This window comes from Pinus tabuliformis, chromosome X (genome assembly GCF_031772625.1).
Source record: "Pinus tabuliformis cultivar Carrire ecotype Pingquan chromosome X, CPIR1, whole genome shotgun sequence".
Lineage (NCBI taxonomy): Eukaryota > Viridiplantae > Streptophyta > Pinopsida > Pinales > Pinaceae > Pinus > Pinus tabuliformis.
Window position 1 is genome coordinate 1278901551 of NC_142308.1, and position 19111 is coordinate 1278920661.

The window sequence follows — 19111 nt, forward strand, 5'->3', positions numbered from 1 at the left end:
CATCCTTGGCCAATAGTATTCCTTCCAAAGTGCGGTGACCATTTTTTGGTAACCTGGATGCCCGGTGTAGTGGCTGATGTGAAATTCGTCCAGAATCAGTTTTCTAAGACTGTCTTCTTTAGGTACATACAACCTTTTATTAAAGTACAGCATTCCGGCATCATCTAACTCATATCCCTGTTGTATTTCCCTTCCAGAAAGTTGTTGTACCTGCTGTTTAATTTGCTGGTAAACAACATCTTGATCAGCTGCTATTTTTATCCTTTCAAGTAAGGTATTCTGCCATCTACTGACCGAAATTCTGCACAAGCACTGCACCTTTCGACTCAATGCGTCAGCTACCCGATTCTCCTTTCCTTTTAAGTGCTTGATTTCAAAATCAAACCCACTTAGGAAATCTGCCCAACGAGCTTGTATCGTATTTAAGGTGGGTTGACTGAAATAATTTGTTAGACTATGATGGTCTGTTAACAGCAAAAATTTTCTTCCCAAGAGGTAATGTCGCCACATCTTTAATGCATGAATAACAGCTGTCAATTCCAAGTCATAGGCAGAGTATTTCTGCTCATGTTCCTTTAGTTTCCTTGATTCGTATGCAATTACTCTTCCTTCCTACATCAACACTCCTCCCACACCCTCTTTACTTGCGTCAGTACAAACGACGTAATCCTTATTAGGATCAGCTATACTCAAAATGGGTGCGGTTGTGAGTAAGTGCTTAAGCTGCTCAAAGCTCCGCTGGCACTCTGAAGTCCATTTGAATACCTTCCCCTTCTTTTGTAAGGAGGTGATAGGGTATGCTACCCTTGAAAAACCTTCCGCAAACCTTCTATAATAGCCGGCTAGCCCCATAAAGGACCTAATATCTGCCACGTCCTTTGGTATGGGCCATTCCATTATAGTCCTTATTTTCTCAGGATCTACTGCAATCCCCTCCTTGGTGATTATATGGCCCAAGTATTGTATCTCTTCCCAGAAGAAATCACACTTACTAAACTTAACATATAACTGATGTTCTCGCAGAGTTTGTAACACTACTCTAAGATGTTCCTCATGCTCCTCCCTTGTTCGGGAATAGATTAGAATATTGTCAATAAATATCAACACAAATTTATCTAAAAACCTGTGAAACACACTGTTCATTAAACACATAAAGGTAGCTGGTGCATTGGTCAGACCAAAAGGTAGCACCACAAACTCGTAATGCCCGTACCGAGTTCTGAAAGCTGTCTTGGCGATATCTTCCTCTTTAATTCTAATCTGATGATAACCAGATCGCAAATCGATCTTAGAAAACACCGTTGCCCCCTTCACTTGATCGAAGAGTTCATCAATCCGGGGCAAAGGATATTTATTTTTGATCGTGAGCTTATTCAGCTGACGATAATCAATACACATCCGAAAAGTTCCATCTTTCTTTTTGACAAATAACACTGGGGCTCCCCAGGGTGATACACTGGGACGGATGTAATTTTTGTCTAGCAGCTCCTGGAGTTGCATCTTTAATTCTATTAATTCTGGTATGCTCATTCGGTATGGTGCCCGTGACATGGGTGCTGCCCCCGGAATCAGTTCGATGGTAAAGTCCACATCTCTTTTAGGTGGTAATCCGGTACTTCCTCTGGGAAAACATCTGCAAACTCTCGCACCACTGGAATGTTGTCCAGCGTAGCGGTTTTGTCCTTCTGATTTGCGTAGCCCACCTGAACAACATAAATCTGGCACTTCTTTTTGATGCATTTAGCTAACTGAGATGCTGTAATGGGTCGGACCCGTACGGGGTGCTTGATCCCTTGCAGTTCTTGCTGTTCACCAAGATCATTCTTATAGTGAATGGTTTTAGTCTTGCAGTTTATTAATGACCAATGTTTCTCCAGCCAATCCATCCCAATCAGGATGTCATATGAACCCAAGGGTAGTACATTCAGATCCACAACTATTGGCTGTCCCGCTACAGTTAAAGAGCAATTATTGATTTTTGCTAGGACCCGTCTCTTGGCTCTTGTAGCTAATTGGAGCAACCACGGATTTCTGAATTTCTCAGATTGTAACTTACACTGTTCTACTATCTTTGGGCTAATATAACTTAAAGTAGCTCCTGGATCAATGAGAACAGCAATAGAAAGGTTTGAGATTTTACCTTCAAATTCCACCATGGTTGGCTGGTACTCCGCTTGGCGATCATCCAAGTCTGCGTTAATCCTCGGCACACTACGTGCCACATCTCCCACAGTCGATGCTTCATGAATCTGAGATATCTGGTCCGTACCCTTTCGCTGTGGACAATTTTTAACATAGTGAGGTCCTCCACAACCCCAGCATTGAACTGGAGGTCTGGTCATTCCTTCACCTTCTGGCCTAACAGGCTGTTCACTTATTTTAGTCTCACTTGTTGGCCTAGCTCGGGGCACACTTCTTGCTACAGCTCTGCTGTTCAATCCTTTACCAGCTCCCTTACCTCCATTACTGCGACCTCCTTTGCTGTTTCCAACCACCCGACTACTCTTTCTTTCATTCCATCTTTTATTTGAGGTATCCCCCTTCTGTTTATTCTGCTGGTAACAGATCCTTGCTTTGCGGATAACCTCATCCATGGTCTTAGGATTGTCAAACTCAATCCTTTCTCTTATATATGAATGTAAGCTACTCACAAACCTTTGCACCTTGGCCTTTTCCTCCTTAATATAAGGTACATAACGTAGCAGAGAAGTAAAACGATTAATGAATTCGTCCATAGTCTGTTGCCCCAGCCGTAAATCATGGAATTCTCTTGCCTTCTCATCGTAGAAGCGCTCAGTCAGGTATCTCTCCTTGAAGTATTTCTGAAACTTCTCCCATGTGATGGTCCGTTCACTTACCCCTTTGACAATCTTGATTTCCTCCCACCACAGGGTTGCTTTACCTTGTAGCTGGAAAATAGCCAGTCGCACCTTCAAGTTATGATCATACTCATACAACTGAAAATATTTGTTCATATTTATTAGCCATGCTTCAGCTGCTTCTTCCTGTTCTCCATCAAAATGTGGGGGTTTAATTTTTCGAAATTCTCCTTGCAGCTCCATTCTCTGACGTTTTGAAGTTTGCTGTTCTGGTACATTATCAGAATGATCCTCCTTACCTTCTGAATTTCCAGGTCCAATTTCATAGTCTTGTTCTTCTGTTATCTTCTGTTGTTCCGCGCTGGGATTAGATAGGGGTGGGTTCTGCCTGTCTGACAAACTCTTCAGAATTCTCTCTTGTTCCACTGTCAAGCGCGCGTTGTCTTCACGTAGTCTTGCCATCTCGTTTTTCAACTACTGAACAGTTTCCAGTATTGCGAGATTAGTACTTCGTGTTTCCTCGCCCAACTGTACCCACAGCTCTGGGTTTTCCCGAGGGGCGCTGTCGGTTCCTTGCATTTCACTTCTTTTTCCTAGCTTAACTATTAGCTGATATATTCCTGTGTCTCACCCCTAAAATAGACAAAAACAGCAGTTATTTGATTTTATTTTTTATTTTTTATTTTTAAAAAACTTCTATCCATATGCATAGTGTAATCTTCTGCACAGTGAAACATGTCATTCCTGAGGCCACAGTGTTGAAACCGGGCTCTGATACCAATTTGTCACACCCTCAAATACATATTCATATAAAAAAAAAAAAAATTAATGCGAAACATATATGATCCAATGGTAACTCTAATAACCAGTTGAACCCTTTTCTCGCATTGCTTGTATGTCAATTCGTATTTCATGTCGACTTAAGCTCTTACCACATAAAATTTAATTTGCTGCACGGTGGTAGATTATGGTTGAGCGCATATTGTTTAAGCACTAACCTACCAACCCCTCAGTACATGGTATACATATTAAATAGGCGCGGTGTTTTTGGGTCCGGCAGCTGTCCCTGCCGGCGCCACGTCATCGCTTGCCTTTATGTCTTGGGCTCACATGTTGGCAGGTGGCATGGTCTACCTGCGGGGCCATGTGACACCTCGGGCTTCAACACCTCGTCTTTCCCGCTCCACCTTCCCGCGCGGTGTCTACGGTCAAGATTTACGCTCCAGATCGGAGGGCTGGAGTGAGCCCAAGGGTATAGGGTTAATACATAAACCCTCACGCTGCAAGCCGGGCTCATTTGTTACACAGGGTTGTAATTTCTTCGTTTCTCAGACTCTGGTTCGGGTTCTGTTAGCCTTCTGGATGTCGTGGCTTGCCCATCAAACTTATTCAGGTAATGCCTTATCCCGCCTGCATATTCATCTGCAACTACTCTCTTTTTCTTTGGGTTGCTCGCGCTCCGATTAAGTTTTGCATATCTATTTTCTCAGATGTTTATACTAAATGATTTCCTTACTGGTAGTCTGTGCAGGCGGATCCGCTCGAGCCCACTTCAACAGCGCAACCCCAATGCCTCGGCTTCCTCCGCAATTTCACAGGTAGGTTACTTTTCTTTTTACGGTGCCTCCTGGGTACGAGAGCTATAAGCTCCTTCGACCCTAATGTATACTTGTTTGTTATTGCAGTCTGGTCTTCTGTGGCCGATTCTCTTCCGTTCTCGGGTTGATGAGGTGTTCCCTGAGGGAAACCTCACGGCTTATGGAGTTTAGCTGCCATGCTTAAATCCAGCTCCGGTGGGTTATGATACACCGCGGAACTTGTGCCCGAATGCATTTACTGTGTCTCAAGTTTGAACGTTTCTACCCATTGTGGGGTTTTGGGCATTGATGCCTCTGTTTTTAAATTAATGGAAACTGTAATGAGCTGGCTATATGCCCAACCCTCTGGTTAGCGGAACTATACTGTACATTTCCTTGTTTCAGTTATATGTATATAAATGTTATTTTCCAGGTTCATATTATCTGTGTTACACCTATCCTGCATTCGAAGGTTATCATCTGACTGGGTTCCTTCTGGGTTGTTTACGTTTGAATGCTATTCGCCATGGCTAATGGTTACTCGCCTCCGATTATAACTCGGCCGTCCGTCTGTCCTTGAGACGGCAGCACTACTCAGATTCACTTACATCTTAATGTCTGATATCGAAGTAGTATACTTATAACCTCTGTATAAGTTTGTTATCGAATGATTTGTTAAAATGATGTGTTCGATTGGTTTATGCGACAGCGCCTTATATGTTTCCCTTTTTCCTGCAAGGTTTAGATTATTCTTCATGTAAAGGTTTACTTATAAGCATATACGGGTTCTCTGTTGATATGGTTACCCAGAGAATGATACCTCGCAGCCGGCTCACGGCTGTGGTAGCGCATACTCCGATCTGTTAATGCGATCTTGAATACCGTTTGTTGTTTATTTCCGTGAATTTGTATATATTGATTGCCTCTGTTGGCCGTATTTATTGAATATTATTATAACAGCATTGGTTACTGTAGGGCTTCGTTACTTCCTGCGATTGCAGGGTTTGTCCTCTTTCCTAAAGGATATGTTTATTTTTCCGTTATTCATCTTTCTCTTGTATCTTAGAGTAGAATCGTCTCCTTTCTGTCAATGTTTAAAGAAAGATTTATTGGCCGGCTTTTCTTGCACAGCTCAAAAAGGTTCCAGATGTTACTATCGACACGTTCATAACTGGTTAAGTTCTGTAGCTTCTGGCTAGTTGTTTTTGTGGCACGCACTTCCTTAATAAGAACCACCTCTGTGCCTCTGTTTCTTGTAGTATGTATATTGGTCGATGGTCTGTATTTTTAAAGTTACCTACCATCTGTTCTACTATGTTATCATAAAGATAATCTGGCATTTAAGTTAAACTACCACCGTTCAACTAAATTATTCATTATGATAGTAGTTAAAGAAATGTACACAGTCATTCCCTGACTACCGTAAGTTCTCTGTACATTCATCATTCATTATTGATTCAGTTGTTCTGCAGTATAAATTAAAGAAGTAAAACACACAGTCATTACCTGACTACTTTATGTCCTCTGTGCATTTATCATTCTTTATACACTCAGTTTCTCTGCAGTATGAATTCGTACCTGGTTCGCCAGTGTCGTAAATGGGTACTTCAGTAAATTCACCTGCATGCCAAATCTGCTCTTCGCCCAACCTTGAGATCCGTCTACAAGACTGGATTCTCCCCCGAGCCATCTTGCAGGCCTTCAGCCCTCAACAAGATATGTGCACCTCGTGCCTGGTTATCTGGTCCTCACCAGACTTAACCAGTTTCCTCTTGTATTTCTTTTTCCTTCTTGGAAAAGATTTCTCTCTCTCTCACTCTGTTTGTCCCTACAGCACAGAGCTTTCTCCCCACCACCAGGACTTTTCCTGCTTCAGTGGGTAGTTTTCAATCAGTTAATACAACTGACTTCTTTCTTTGAAATCCTCCTTTAAGAGGCTGCCAGCATTTCAAGAAAATATTTTTAAATTTCTCAATAAAATAGTTTATCAGCGTTTTGTTTGTTTTTTTTTTTACAATCAAACAACAACTACCATTCTATCTTTTACCATAGTAAAATTCCATGTTTATAGCTTCTGGGGTCATTACATTTTCAGTAGCAATTTTTTAATTCTTCTGGCTATCTTTCCACATCCCTTTCCAATCTCCAACTCCCCCTAGATAAATTCAAATCATTTATTTTCGGGGGCAGTTTTTCAATTCTTGCGGGTGTCCTTCCTTCAACGTTGAGGCCTGCAACTCTATGCAGCGATATGGAAGAAGCAACGATGAATAGATGGAGCTTTAAAAAACTGAGAGACGCTTGCAGCGAATTGGGCTTTTTTCATATTATCAATGGCGAGTCAGCACGCATCATCTTCCAAGTTTTGGCTAGAAATCTCCGTATGTTTTTTTTTTAATGAAAAATTAAAACCTGTACTTATGAAGTCAGCCATATCCAGAATAAGTGTTTGATAGTTTTTATCATGTCTTGCAGAGAGACGATCCAGAAATACATGTCCAAGATATAACAAGATGATGTGGGTGGCCTTCAGATCCAAACAAAGGAAGGAGAGTGAGTTGATACCGAGCCCATTCCGATGATGTGGGTGGAAGGAGAGTGAGTTGATACCGAGCCCATTCAGATGGTGTGGGTGGCCTCTAGATCCAGACAAAGGAAGGAGAGTGAGTTTGATACCGACCTAGGAGTATCGCCAAATATACAGAGCAGTTACAACAAGTCGAGATCTCAAGCTGCATGCCATGCAAATATGGGACGCAGATAGCTTACTGACCATGGGTTATTGTGAATGGCTTAATCGTTAGAGTTACTATGATATTAACACAAGTGTGCATTGGACTTCTGTTCTAATAATTTAATAATGAACCAAAAGCTTTTGGTTTCCATTTTGTTTTTACTTCTATATTATGCATTAATTTATCAATGTTTATGGCTTACCTGTTAGAATTTCAATTGACCCTAATGTAACACAAGAGTGTGTATTGGATTTCTTTTACTTCTAAATTATTATGCATTCATTTATCATTGTCTTATATCCACCTGTCTTAACGGTGTTTAACAGTGTCTTTATTGGCATGACACATTTCTTTTAATAAATTTCAAATTTTTTACTTTTATGTTATGCGTTAATGTTTAAAACTTGGTATTTAACTATTAATATTTTTTGATAAAATATAAATTTAGTTTATGTTTAAAAAAAATTAATCTAAATAAATAATATATATTTTAATAAAATATAAAATAAAATTTGATATTTGGTTTATGTTTAAAAATTTGAAATTAAATAAATAATAAAATATTAAGATTAGAGATTATTAGATTAAAAGAAAATTTATTTATATAAGATAATATTTGATATTTGGTTTATGTTTAAAAAAATGAAATTAAATAAATAATAAAATATTAAGATTAGATATATTAGATTAAAAGAAAATTTATTTATAAAAGAGAAATTAATAATTTTTGTTTTTGAGAACTAGAAATTAATAATTTTTGTTTTTGAGAATTAGAATAAAAACTAAGTAACAATTTAATTATGTTGATAGACCTGTTTATTTGAAATAAGACTTCTAAAATGTTTATTTAATTATTAATAACTCTTAGGTGGATGATAGAGATTTAACGTCTACATAATATTTGTAGTAATATACATAAATCGAAGGTTAATATTTATTTGCAAGGTTTGTACTTTTAATTAAATTGATCAATTAAAAATAATGTCACATGAACTTAGTTAGTTCATATGAATAAATAATTTAATTAGTTTTTTTTTAACCTTTTTTAATTTTAGTAATATTTATAGTAATATACATAAATCAAAGGTTGATATTTTTTTGCAATGTTGTATTTAAGTGTCTAGGTGACATTATGCATAGCCACAAAAATTCAAATTTTGCACTTGAGGAGGCCAACAAATTTCTAAATGACTTCCAAGAGGAAACCACCTTTATTGACTACTTTTGAGCACGATGGTTGGACATAATAGGTTTGATTTCTGTAGCTTTAATTTTCATAATTTTGGTATAATTGTATTGATTATTGACATAATTTATTTTGTGTTAATCAGAAATGTGGGAAAAATGTTGTCGTCACTTAAAGCATGTCGGACAAGAAATGGATGGGATTATTGAGTCCTACCATTCACATTTGAAACAAGTTCTTTTGAAGTCAATATGAGCAACTTCACATCGTTAGTGGATTGGTTGGTGCATCAGTTATGTTTAGTGGTCCACATTTTTTATTGGTGGCGTCAATGTGCAAAAGAAAATGGTTTCCATAGAAACTATAAGGTGGAGAAAATAGAATCTCATTCATGGCTAAGGGTACAATCTATTCGAGATTGTAATGTGAGTGGATTGGTTGGTGCATCAATTGTGTTCATTGGTCCACATTTTTTAATGGTGGGGTCAATGTGCAAGGGAAAATGGTTTCCATAGAAACTATAAGGTGGAGAAAATAGAAGCTCATTCATGGCTAAGGGCACAATCTATTCCAGATTGTAATGTGACACTGCACCACTCAGATTCTTCAATAGCATGGGTGCAAAGCCAACATGATATAGATAAATCATATATGGTATGTGATTGGGTGAAAAATGGATATCTTTGCAAACATGTCATCAAGGTGAGCATGAAGAGGGAAAAAATAAGGTTGGAACAATAAAATCTAGAAGCAAGAATCAATGCAACAACCCAAAACGAGGTGATTTGAGTATTTCATTGAATATGTAGATCAATAGTAATAAATAATAGTCATTGTGATCTAATATCGTACAATGTTTTGTTCACAGATACATGAAAATGATGACTTTGAGAGTGTGGATAACTTGGATGTTGATGTCATGGTAATAATTTCATAACTTGGTTAATTTTATGTTTTTTATCACTTTTTTACTATTGTTATGACTATTTTTTGTTTTGTTTTGTAGGTAAATGATCATGTTAATTATGTTTTTAATCACTCTTTTATTGTTGTTATGATTGTTTTTTTTTTTCTTTGTAGGTAAATGATAGTGTTAATTATTCCATGGATTCTTCCACTAATGTTGATCCAAGTCACAAACAAGAAAAGATCTCACAAAATTTTAGGCATATTTTCGAGTCACTTATGCAGTTACCTGGTGATAAGTCACATCTACACTTCTTAGAAAAACGCATGGAAGATGTTGCAAGTGTATTCAAAACAAAATTAACATCAACCACGTTGGGGGTGGACCATCTAGCTGCTCCATCTTTCCAACAAGTGCAAGATGGATTTGGATATACACTTGGGCGTGAAAGAGATTTCTTGGAGAGGATGGTCACTCGTAAGTGCTCATATACATCATCTAGCTCTGCACAATTTCCTCCTCCAACACAAGGTTCAAGAAGAAAAAAAACATTTTCTATTGAGCTTGATAGAGCTGCTACAAGAGACAATGAAAGAAATAAAAACATATGAATGTGAGAATTATATATCTCAAATGTGAATGTTAGTTTCAAATGTTTTAATTTAAAACATGTATAATCTAAACTTGCAAAGAAATGCCAAGGAATTTATTTATTATATGGTTGGTAATGTAGGATCTAAAAAGTTTTTTAAAATAGTTTCAAATGGAATAACTAAACTAAGAAGTTTGACTTATGTACCAACATCTATCATGTTTATTTTTTTTGATAAACATAATGTTTTTCCTTGCATTTGTATTTTCTTTCCTTGTTGCAACTCTTTGTTTTAAGTGTAGTATGTGCACAAAGATATCATTAATTTACTTAGTATTTTGATTTCATTTATTTTCTTAGTGTTTTTATTTATTTGCAGTGCCAACATGGGAGAGATTAAATCTATGGAAGATTGAGTGTTTTAACACCCTACTTTGCAATTTTGTTGGTTAAGTAAATATTTTTCTCAGTGGTTAGATTGATTTAGAGGCTCGAGTTATATTCCACACAATCTCCAGCCAGTGTAATCCAAAATTTAAAATAGACATGCTAGTTTGGAGATTCTCTTATAAGTCTAAATCTTGCAAGAGAGAATTATCTTATCTCAAGATAGCTTGTGTGAATATGGTGGGCCTTGAATCTAAATGCAAACTTCTAAAAATTCTATTATATTAAAGTTAATTTGACTTTTTCTGTTATATGAATTAATTTGTTGAGATGTTTTTTGTTGGGAGTTATTTTTGGATTTTCATTTCAATAAAAGTAAGGGGATATATGTTTAAATTTCATCATAGGTGAAAATTTATATCATGATATTTGATAATATCAATTATTTTTATTTATTTATATTAAAATATAAGTATATAAGTATTATTTAAATTCCAAATTTAGCAATTTTATATGTCATCAAAGGATTTGTTAAAAGTAACGCTATTTAAGAACCTATTTTATTTAAGTGTAATTTCAATTTAATTTAATTAACATTTCCCAGGATGGGTTTAATGTATTTTTTTTAAAGAAAATTGTGAACTAGCTAGTCCTTAAAGTGTCACAATTTTTTTTCTCTAACAAGATTGTGGTTGCAACAACATTGAGTTATGTTTGTATAGAGTACACATTATAATTAAACATATATGATAATTAATAATAAATTATTTATTATCAAACTCATATAATATATTATCATATTATAAGTTGAATGGGAAAATTATAATGGATGAGTTTATGTATACTAGGATTGTATTTTCATTCCTTGTTAAATTATGTTAGAATATTTTATCTAAAAAATATGTGAATAATTTTTATTTGGCTAGAAACATTGTGATTAAAATGTTAACTTAGTTTGGTTTTATCCATTATAATAGTTTAGAGAAATTAGTAAATGAAGTATTATAATGTTTAGAAGATATTTTATTTTGGATAAGAATTAGTACATCACGTTTCCAATCTTATATTAAAATACCTAACTTTAGGAACAAAGCTAATCATAATATCTAATTAATGAAATATATTATAAATTATAGATAATATTTATTAATAATTAAATTTTATGAAGCATTGACCAAAAAAATTTGCACATCTCTATATCATAAGTATGCTCTACATAACATATGTAGGCCTTCTAGACTACTTAGTCATTACAAAAAAAAGTCATTATGAGTTTTGATGTCATATTATAAATTAAACCTTAATTTGTTACATTCATAGATTCTTTCTCTTCCTAATGTTTTGGAGGTATCTTTTCTCTTGTAAAGTTATTTAAGGTTCTCATTTTCTTAATAGAAAATCATTTTAACATTTAATCTACAAAACCTCATATCATGAGTGGGATTTATCATATCATTGTGAAATGCCACACAAAATAATGTAGACAAAGCATCATTATATACTTATTTATTTCAATGAGTTTCCTTTCATATTCCTAATAATTGTAGATAATTTACCAAATATTTATTCTCGAAATGCCTCTCCCCTAATTTTGTAATATCATTAAAAGTTGACATTTTTATTCCCGTCTTGTAAGCTAGTTTCCAACATTTATGTGTTTCTTCTTGCATCGAGTATTATATTTATATAAGTATCTATTTTTTTAGCCACCCTATATCCTAAAGATTCCATGGTACATTTTTGTTCTCAACAATAGGCTTAGTGTTTGTTAAGTTGGGCTTTCAATATCTTGAAATACTAATCCAAAACCTTAGTGTTTTAGTTACAACCCATTTTCTCTTAAAAATATTATTGGCTAGAATACTCCATGATTATACTAACCCCTATTTAACTTTATTACAATTTTGTTAAATTTTGAAATAATCATGTCATTTGTTAGTTCACAATTGTACATAGAAAAAATATGAATTTTAACAAAAAATTCAAACTATAATAATTTCCTTTAAAGAAAAATATATCAAATAAAAATTACTTGAATAAATTTGAAATCCTATATTTTTTAACACTATACAAGTAATTTTTCAATCAAAATTTCTTTGATCTTAAAAAATCCATATCTCATTCTCTATATGTAAAAAAAATGAGTCACTGAAATCTTACATCCATGGAAAATATACTTTTATCCTTGGAAAATATACTTTTAGTATAATTTACATTTTACAATGATTTAGAAAATCATAAATACATAATTTCATGATAATATTTCTTTAACATTAATATTTTTTTTTCTTTTTAATTTAATCAAAATCACAATAATAATTCCTGAGTGACACATAAATTATTTCTCAAAACTATTGTTGCATTCTTTTTATTCAAAACAAATGAATTATTCATAATTGAAACATATATCCCAACAAACAAACATATTCAATCTTACAGAAATGGATGGAAGACATCACAAATGAGTTCAAAACAACATTGACATTAACAACTTTAAGTTTGGGCCGTCCAATTGGTCCATCTTTCCAACAAATCCAATATGGATTTGGACATACATTGGGGTATGTAAGGGATTTCTTGGAGAGGATGGTCGCTCATAAGCACTCATAGACATCATCTAGCTCTGCACACTTTTCTCCCTAACACAGGGTTCTAGAAGGAAAAAAACATTTGTTGATGAGATTGATAGAGCTGTTACTTAAGACAATGAAAGAAATACAAACATGTGAAGGTGAGAAATATATACCTCAAACATGTAGGTTAAAATCAAATGGTTTATTTAAAACATGTTTCTTATAAACTTACAAAGCAATGCTAGAGAATTTGATAATTCTATGGTTGGTAATGGAGGATATAGAAAGCTTGTTAAAGATTACTTCAAGTGAACCAACTAAACTAAGAAGTTTGAATTATGTACCAACATCTATTATGTCCATTTTTTTTTATAAACTCTCCCATCGAAGAGAAATTGAAAAGGAACATGAAAGTTCACCTCCACAGGGTGTATGACTGTGTGGATAGGGAATTTCCCTCAATGATCCTGTATAAAAATGGTTTTTTGTACAAGCACGTGAAGTGGATAATATCTTCCATAACATCAACGTCTATGGTTTTTCTCATCAACGGGGTACCAACTCATTTCTTCAAAATTTATTTGGGGCTTCGCCAATGATGTGCACTATCTCTGCTTCTTCTCATTCTGATCATGGATTCCTTCAACAAGGGAGATAAGGCAAGGTTTGAGGAAACATTGATATATGGATGCAAAATCTCCAAAGGATGAAAAATTGCTTAGCTGATGCTTGTTTATGACGCACTGTGTGCTCGTGAAACAATACTCTCTAAGTGGGTCGCTTTTCATAGGATCTTCATGGATTTCGGTAAATCTTTTGGGCTCTACATAAAAAAGACAAAAATTGAACTGATAGATGTGGTGGTGGATGACCTAGAAGTACTTGAAATGGCTTCCCTGTTTGGAATAAAAAATACTCTCTATGATAGATGGTTTTAAATACTTAGGATGTTTTCTAAATCTCATCAAGTACTTATTGAATGATTGGGAATGTATTCTTTCTAAAAAAAAATAAAAAATACTATTTTGTTGGGACCAAAGATGGTTGACATTGGGTGGAAGAGTCATTATGACAAAGGTTGTCTTGCCTGGCATCTCGATCTACTAAATGCATCTCTTTCATCTTCCCTAATATTTCATTAACAAGATAGACTCAATGGTGGCTAAGTTTGTTTGGTTTGGTTTTTGGTGCAGTAAAGAGGATCCATCTAATTGGGTTAATGTCCATTGCCAAGTCGAATAACCTAGCCCATTTTGCAGCAAACTTGTGGAGGTTATTTTGTGAGAAAGGGCTCTAATAGAGCATATGAATACAAATACTCTGTTCAATGCATAATCCAAGAATGGATTGTTGAGGGGGCACCTTCAGCTAGCCAACGTTCCAAGATTTGGAGCAGTATTAGAGTTGTCCTACCGTGGCTAAGCAGTAACATTCGATGGGTGATTTGAAATGGATAAAGGATCCGCATTGGTTTGGATTACATCAAGGGTTTCAGCGAATGCCACTCTCTTCAAATAAAAATAATCAAATATCTCTCCCATATGGCAATGAACACCCTTGTTGGCCCATGGGAGAGATATAGACTTGTCTGTATTGCTCAGGATTGGTCACATGCATGGCAGATTGGTTTATAGGAGGACATGACAGTTGAGTGGGAAGACTATCGCAGTAGTCTATGCATGGTCTATATCCACTTATCACTAAGTCTCGATAAGCTAGTGTGGGGGGGTGGCGAGGTGGCAAAATGGTCAATGACAGAATCCCTCTCAAGGAGGCCTACGACCACATCACTTCAACCTCTCTTCCCCTACCATTCAAAGAATTCACCTTGCTCATTTGGAAATGGGATGCTCCCTTGAAGCTAAAATGCTTCTCTTAGCTCGCCATCCATAATAGAGTATTGACTTAGGACAATCTTCTCAAGAGAGCCTTTTCTGACCCTCGATGGTGCCTGCTTTGGAGGTTGGATTTGAAGAATGACCCACACCTATTCCTGCGCTATCATTTTTCCTCTAAAATGTGGGCAAAGGTATCAATTCATTTTGGAATACCTACTATTAGTAATGTACCTTCCATCCATGAATGCGTACTCCTTTGGAACTACAGAAAGAAGGCCTACAAGATTGTCACTCTCGATGTTCTATGGGGCATTTGGAGGGCTTGTAATGCCCTTATTTTTAAGGAAAAGCTCTGGACATCAAACGAGGTACTATAGGTATAGTGGAATTATTCCAAGAGATTGTCTGTTGGCAACGAAAAATCCCTCGTCGATTTATCTCTTATTCTGATGTGGAGAGAATTTATCCAATATGTTTCTTTGATGGGGCTTCCTCCGGTGGTGACTATCGATGTGTGATTGTTCTTCAATTTGACCTAGATGTTCACTTCCATTTCTCCTGGTATGTGGTAGAGGACACAATGGTAAGGCTGCGTTATTAGCTCGTTAGGGCGCCCTACAATATGCTTCCTCACTTGGCATTGACAAAATCTTAATCATTGGAAACTCCTTATCTATGATTAACTGGGTGAAAGGAATCTCATCTCTTGATGTCCCCGATCTCTACAACTGGTTGCTACAGATTAGGAATTTCCTACCTCTCATCTCGGAAATCAACTCCAGGCATGTCTACTGGGAACAAAATTTGGAGGTAGATTCTCTTTCCACTCTCGGCCTCTCCATCTGCCTTGGGTTCATGTTCTTTGAACTCTTTTATGGTGGTTAGAGCAATGACATGGTTTTTTTTAGATCTAGTTCCCTCCCCTATCTTTGGTTTTTTTTTGTTTCCATTTTTGCATTGAACTAAATGGATTTTTGTTGGTTTCGCCTGTTTATTATTTCCTTTTTTGTTGTGGTCAGTGATGCATCTCTACTCTCTTTCGATTGATGATTTGACAGTACAATAGATTATGTCATGAGACAGATGTTGGTGGAACATACTTACTCTTGTCTGCAATCTATCTTGTAAATAATCATGAATATGTAAAAAAATTTCTTAATTGAATGGAAGTTATGTTTTTTCATGTAAAAAAAGAGATCCTTTGCTATAAATTATTTATTCTTGTAAAAAAATTATTCATGATGATTACCATAAAATATTTGATGATTGTATTCAAAATGGTAGATTGATTCAAAATCTCTAATACAACACTTTCTTTTGACTCCCTCAATGTTTAATGACATTAGAAACACTTTGGTGAACTTTTTTAAGTGTGATGTAAATGATTCATTTTTAATTGTTCATGTATGCAAACAATTGTATCAACATTGACTTTTGTAAAAGTATTCTAAACTAAATGAAGATGAAACATGAAAATTTTAAATAAATTTAATACTTGGATCAGAAAACTATTTTTAATAGTTAACACAATCATTATCATTAAATAGGTCAACACTTATAAGAAATATATCTTAATGTTATAAATATTCTAGAGAAAAAAAAAATGAATAGTCTTTTAAACATAAAAATTGACAACCATAAGATTTTTGTTTCTGGAATGTTGAAAAAGAAAATAATTATTTTCCCTTTTTAAAATTGAAAAGACAATAAAGAAATAATGATGACATGAAATAAACAATATACACATTTGTAAAAAAATAAATGTGGAAATATCCTCTTTATAAAATTTAGTCCTCAATAATGTTCCCACGTTGAAAAAATAAAAATAAAAAATAAAATAAAATAATCATATAATTGAAATGTATAATTTTAATAAGTAATATTTTTTTTTTTTGAAGTATATAATAAACTATATTTTATATATCTATATTTATAGTAATAAAAAAAATTAATAAAAACAAAAAAACTTAAAATAATAACTAATAAAATAAAAATTGTTTAATATTTTTTTTAATATTTAGATATTTATAAATTATTTAATAATATTTTATATATATTTATAAAAATTTATTGTTTACTTTTTTTAATATTATTATTAATTTATTAAATAAAAAATAAATGATATGTATAAACAAAAAGTTAAAATATTTCTTTAAATACTATTATATTAATATTGTTCTAAATAAAAAATAAATGAATTCTCTTATAAGCCAAGAAAATAAAATATCTTAGTTTAAAAAAAATCTAATTCTGATTGGGCACCTAAGGGGAGTGACTTTCATTAAATTATAAAGTAAAGACCGGAAGAGCCTCAATCTCCCTCCACGTGAAGGCATGCGAATATCTTATCTCTCAAGTTTCCGGCAGCACCATTCTCCGGCGAAAATAATTTTGTAATCAATATTAACGTCCGTCAGTATAAATAGAGATAAAAGCATGGGTCCACATTTCCATGTCAGCAGGTTTATTGAACCTGCAATCGGGATAAGGGTGGGGGTGGCCTATGGCAACATTGCTGCCACACTGCATTTTAATTTTAGAGACTAAACATGAAAGTTCGTGAAACATCACTCCATTTATTCTTAGATTGCCTATGTTATGGTATGTTAGTTACCATCATCTCTAGAGTTCTAAACTTCGGACAGTTCACCATTAAAGCCTTCCATGTACCATGTACAGATAAATGTGTAAGGTCGGGAGCTGAGATAACCGGCTTCCTTAGGCCAACACAGGCGTGCAGGGTAAGTTTTTGAAGAAACGAACTATGTGAGATAAAACAGGATAAAAACTCGTCTGTGAACTTCATGCCTTGGAAGGATAAAGTAATGAGATGGTTGAATCCAAAGAAATGGGTCGAAAGATGCTTAATATTGTAGTTGGGAAGCTTGAGCGTAGTGAGATGTGTGCATGTAAAAAGGGAAGGCGGGATTTCTCTTAAAGGGGCATACGTACAGAAATTAGAGTAATCTTTAGGAAAATCACAGAGAGTCAAGTGTTGGACATTCCTAGAGGCTGCGTACATCACCCATTGCCATACGCTTTCGCGAGTAAATTGCACATAGTAGGTGAAGAAATGAAAAGCCTCAATATCTGCCGAATGCAACATCAGAAGGTTGGAGATTATTTTCTCCACCGTTGCAATAGAGTCTAGATCTGGATCTGGGCTAGTAGTGGGCACAAGAAGAATGGGAGAGAGAGTGAGTTGTTGAATTTAGGTGTAGAGGAATTTCCATTTCTTCGACAGAACTGAGCATCTGACGGCTTCTTTGATCGGAAGTTCAGAAAGGATGAGGCCAAGCAATGGGATAGGAAGAGTAGAAAGTATATCTGCAATAGGCGGCATGATTGAAATTGACAAATCCTTAGAAAGGCAAAATTAATGAAGGGTATCTGAATAGGTAAGATGGAGTAGAAATGAACAGGTAAGATGGAGTAGAAATGAAGGAAGTTGCAGCAGGATAGAAGGAAAGATTACAGTCGTTTACAGATCCGTTGAGATGGGTTGAGATGTTAGGCTACCAAATTAATTTCCAAATTCTCACACAGGATGAACCTATCAACTCGCACATGTTGAAGGTGAGCGCTATCCAGCAGGATGTCCATCATGGTCATCCATATCGCCGCCACCGCCGGTTGGATATGATCACAAATGCCGCTGGATGGATTGCCTCGCATGTAGGCCTAGAATTTGACGTCCCACAAGACGTATTTCATATTTTAAGACATATTTCATAGTTGGTTTAAATTTTTACCCGTTAAACATAAATCAGAAACCATCATTTTGACGTTTAATTTAGGATTTGTCCCATCAAAATTTATAGTACCCGTCTTTAAATTAAAAACATCAAAGTGAGACTAAGCTTAGGGTCATAATGCAAATGCATACAATACCTCTGGCTCATGTGGCAATGGAACGTGACACACTTTCATACATTTGAATCATATAAAAAATTATCTGGCTATAGTCTTTTGGTAGATTTGAACTTTATAAAGGGAGATCTCGCCCTAGGCAACTAAGAACAACTTCATTGTAATCTAGGTGTTAAATTCAAGGAACAGACCATCAAGTCTACGTCATGAATGTGAATTCAACCATCAAACTCTAAGCTAGTAAGTGATAGAAAAATACTAAAAATACACATGCATTTTTTTGGTGTGTATAACACTGAGAAGGGGTGGTGTGCTTGTTTTTGTTCTTTAGGCTTCCCTCAGTTGTTCGAAACTCTCTTATTTGTTTGATTCTGTGATCTTCCAACATCGATGAAGAAGTGCGATTGAAAAATAAAAGCAGTCAGGAACAATTGGTGACGTGAAGGGAAATTGTAGTGTTTAATTCGACAACATCTTTGCCGAGGATTATCAGAAGTCACACCAAATTAGAAATAATGGTAGGGCTCCCTGCTGAGAAAAAGTTGGGCTCAAGAAGGGCCCTGGATGCTTGAAGAAAATCAGAAGCTCATTACTTACATACTGTAGCACAGCTATGGAAGCTGGAGG

General features: G+C 35.1%; 1 protein-coding gene across 1 annotated transcript; it reads right to left on the reverse strand.

The window, feature by feature from the left end:
• Positions 1-17017: 17017 nt before the first annotated feature.
• On the reverse strand, positions 17018-17957 carry LOC149144700 (FBD-associated F-box protein At2g26860-like). The gene is made up of 3 exons (XM_089452241.1): positions 17828-17957; positions 17229-17704; positions 17018-17137 (listed from the first exon to the last, which is right to left on the reverse strand). Exons 1-3 carry the CDS (start codon positions 17955-17957, stop codon positions 17018-17020), a joined length of 726 nt encoding a protein of 241 aa, XP_089308367.1.
• Positions 17958-19111: the final 1154 nt, after the last annotated feature.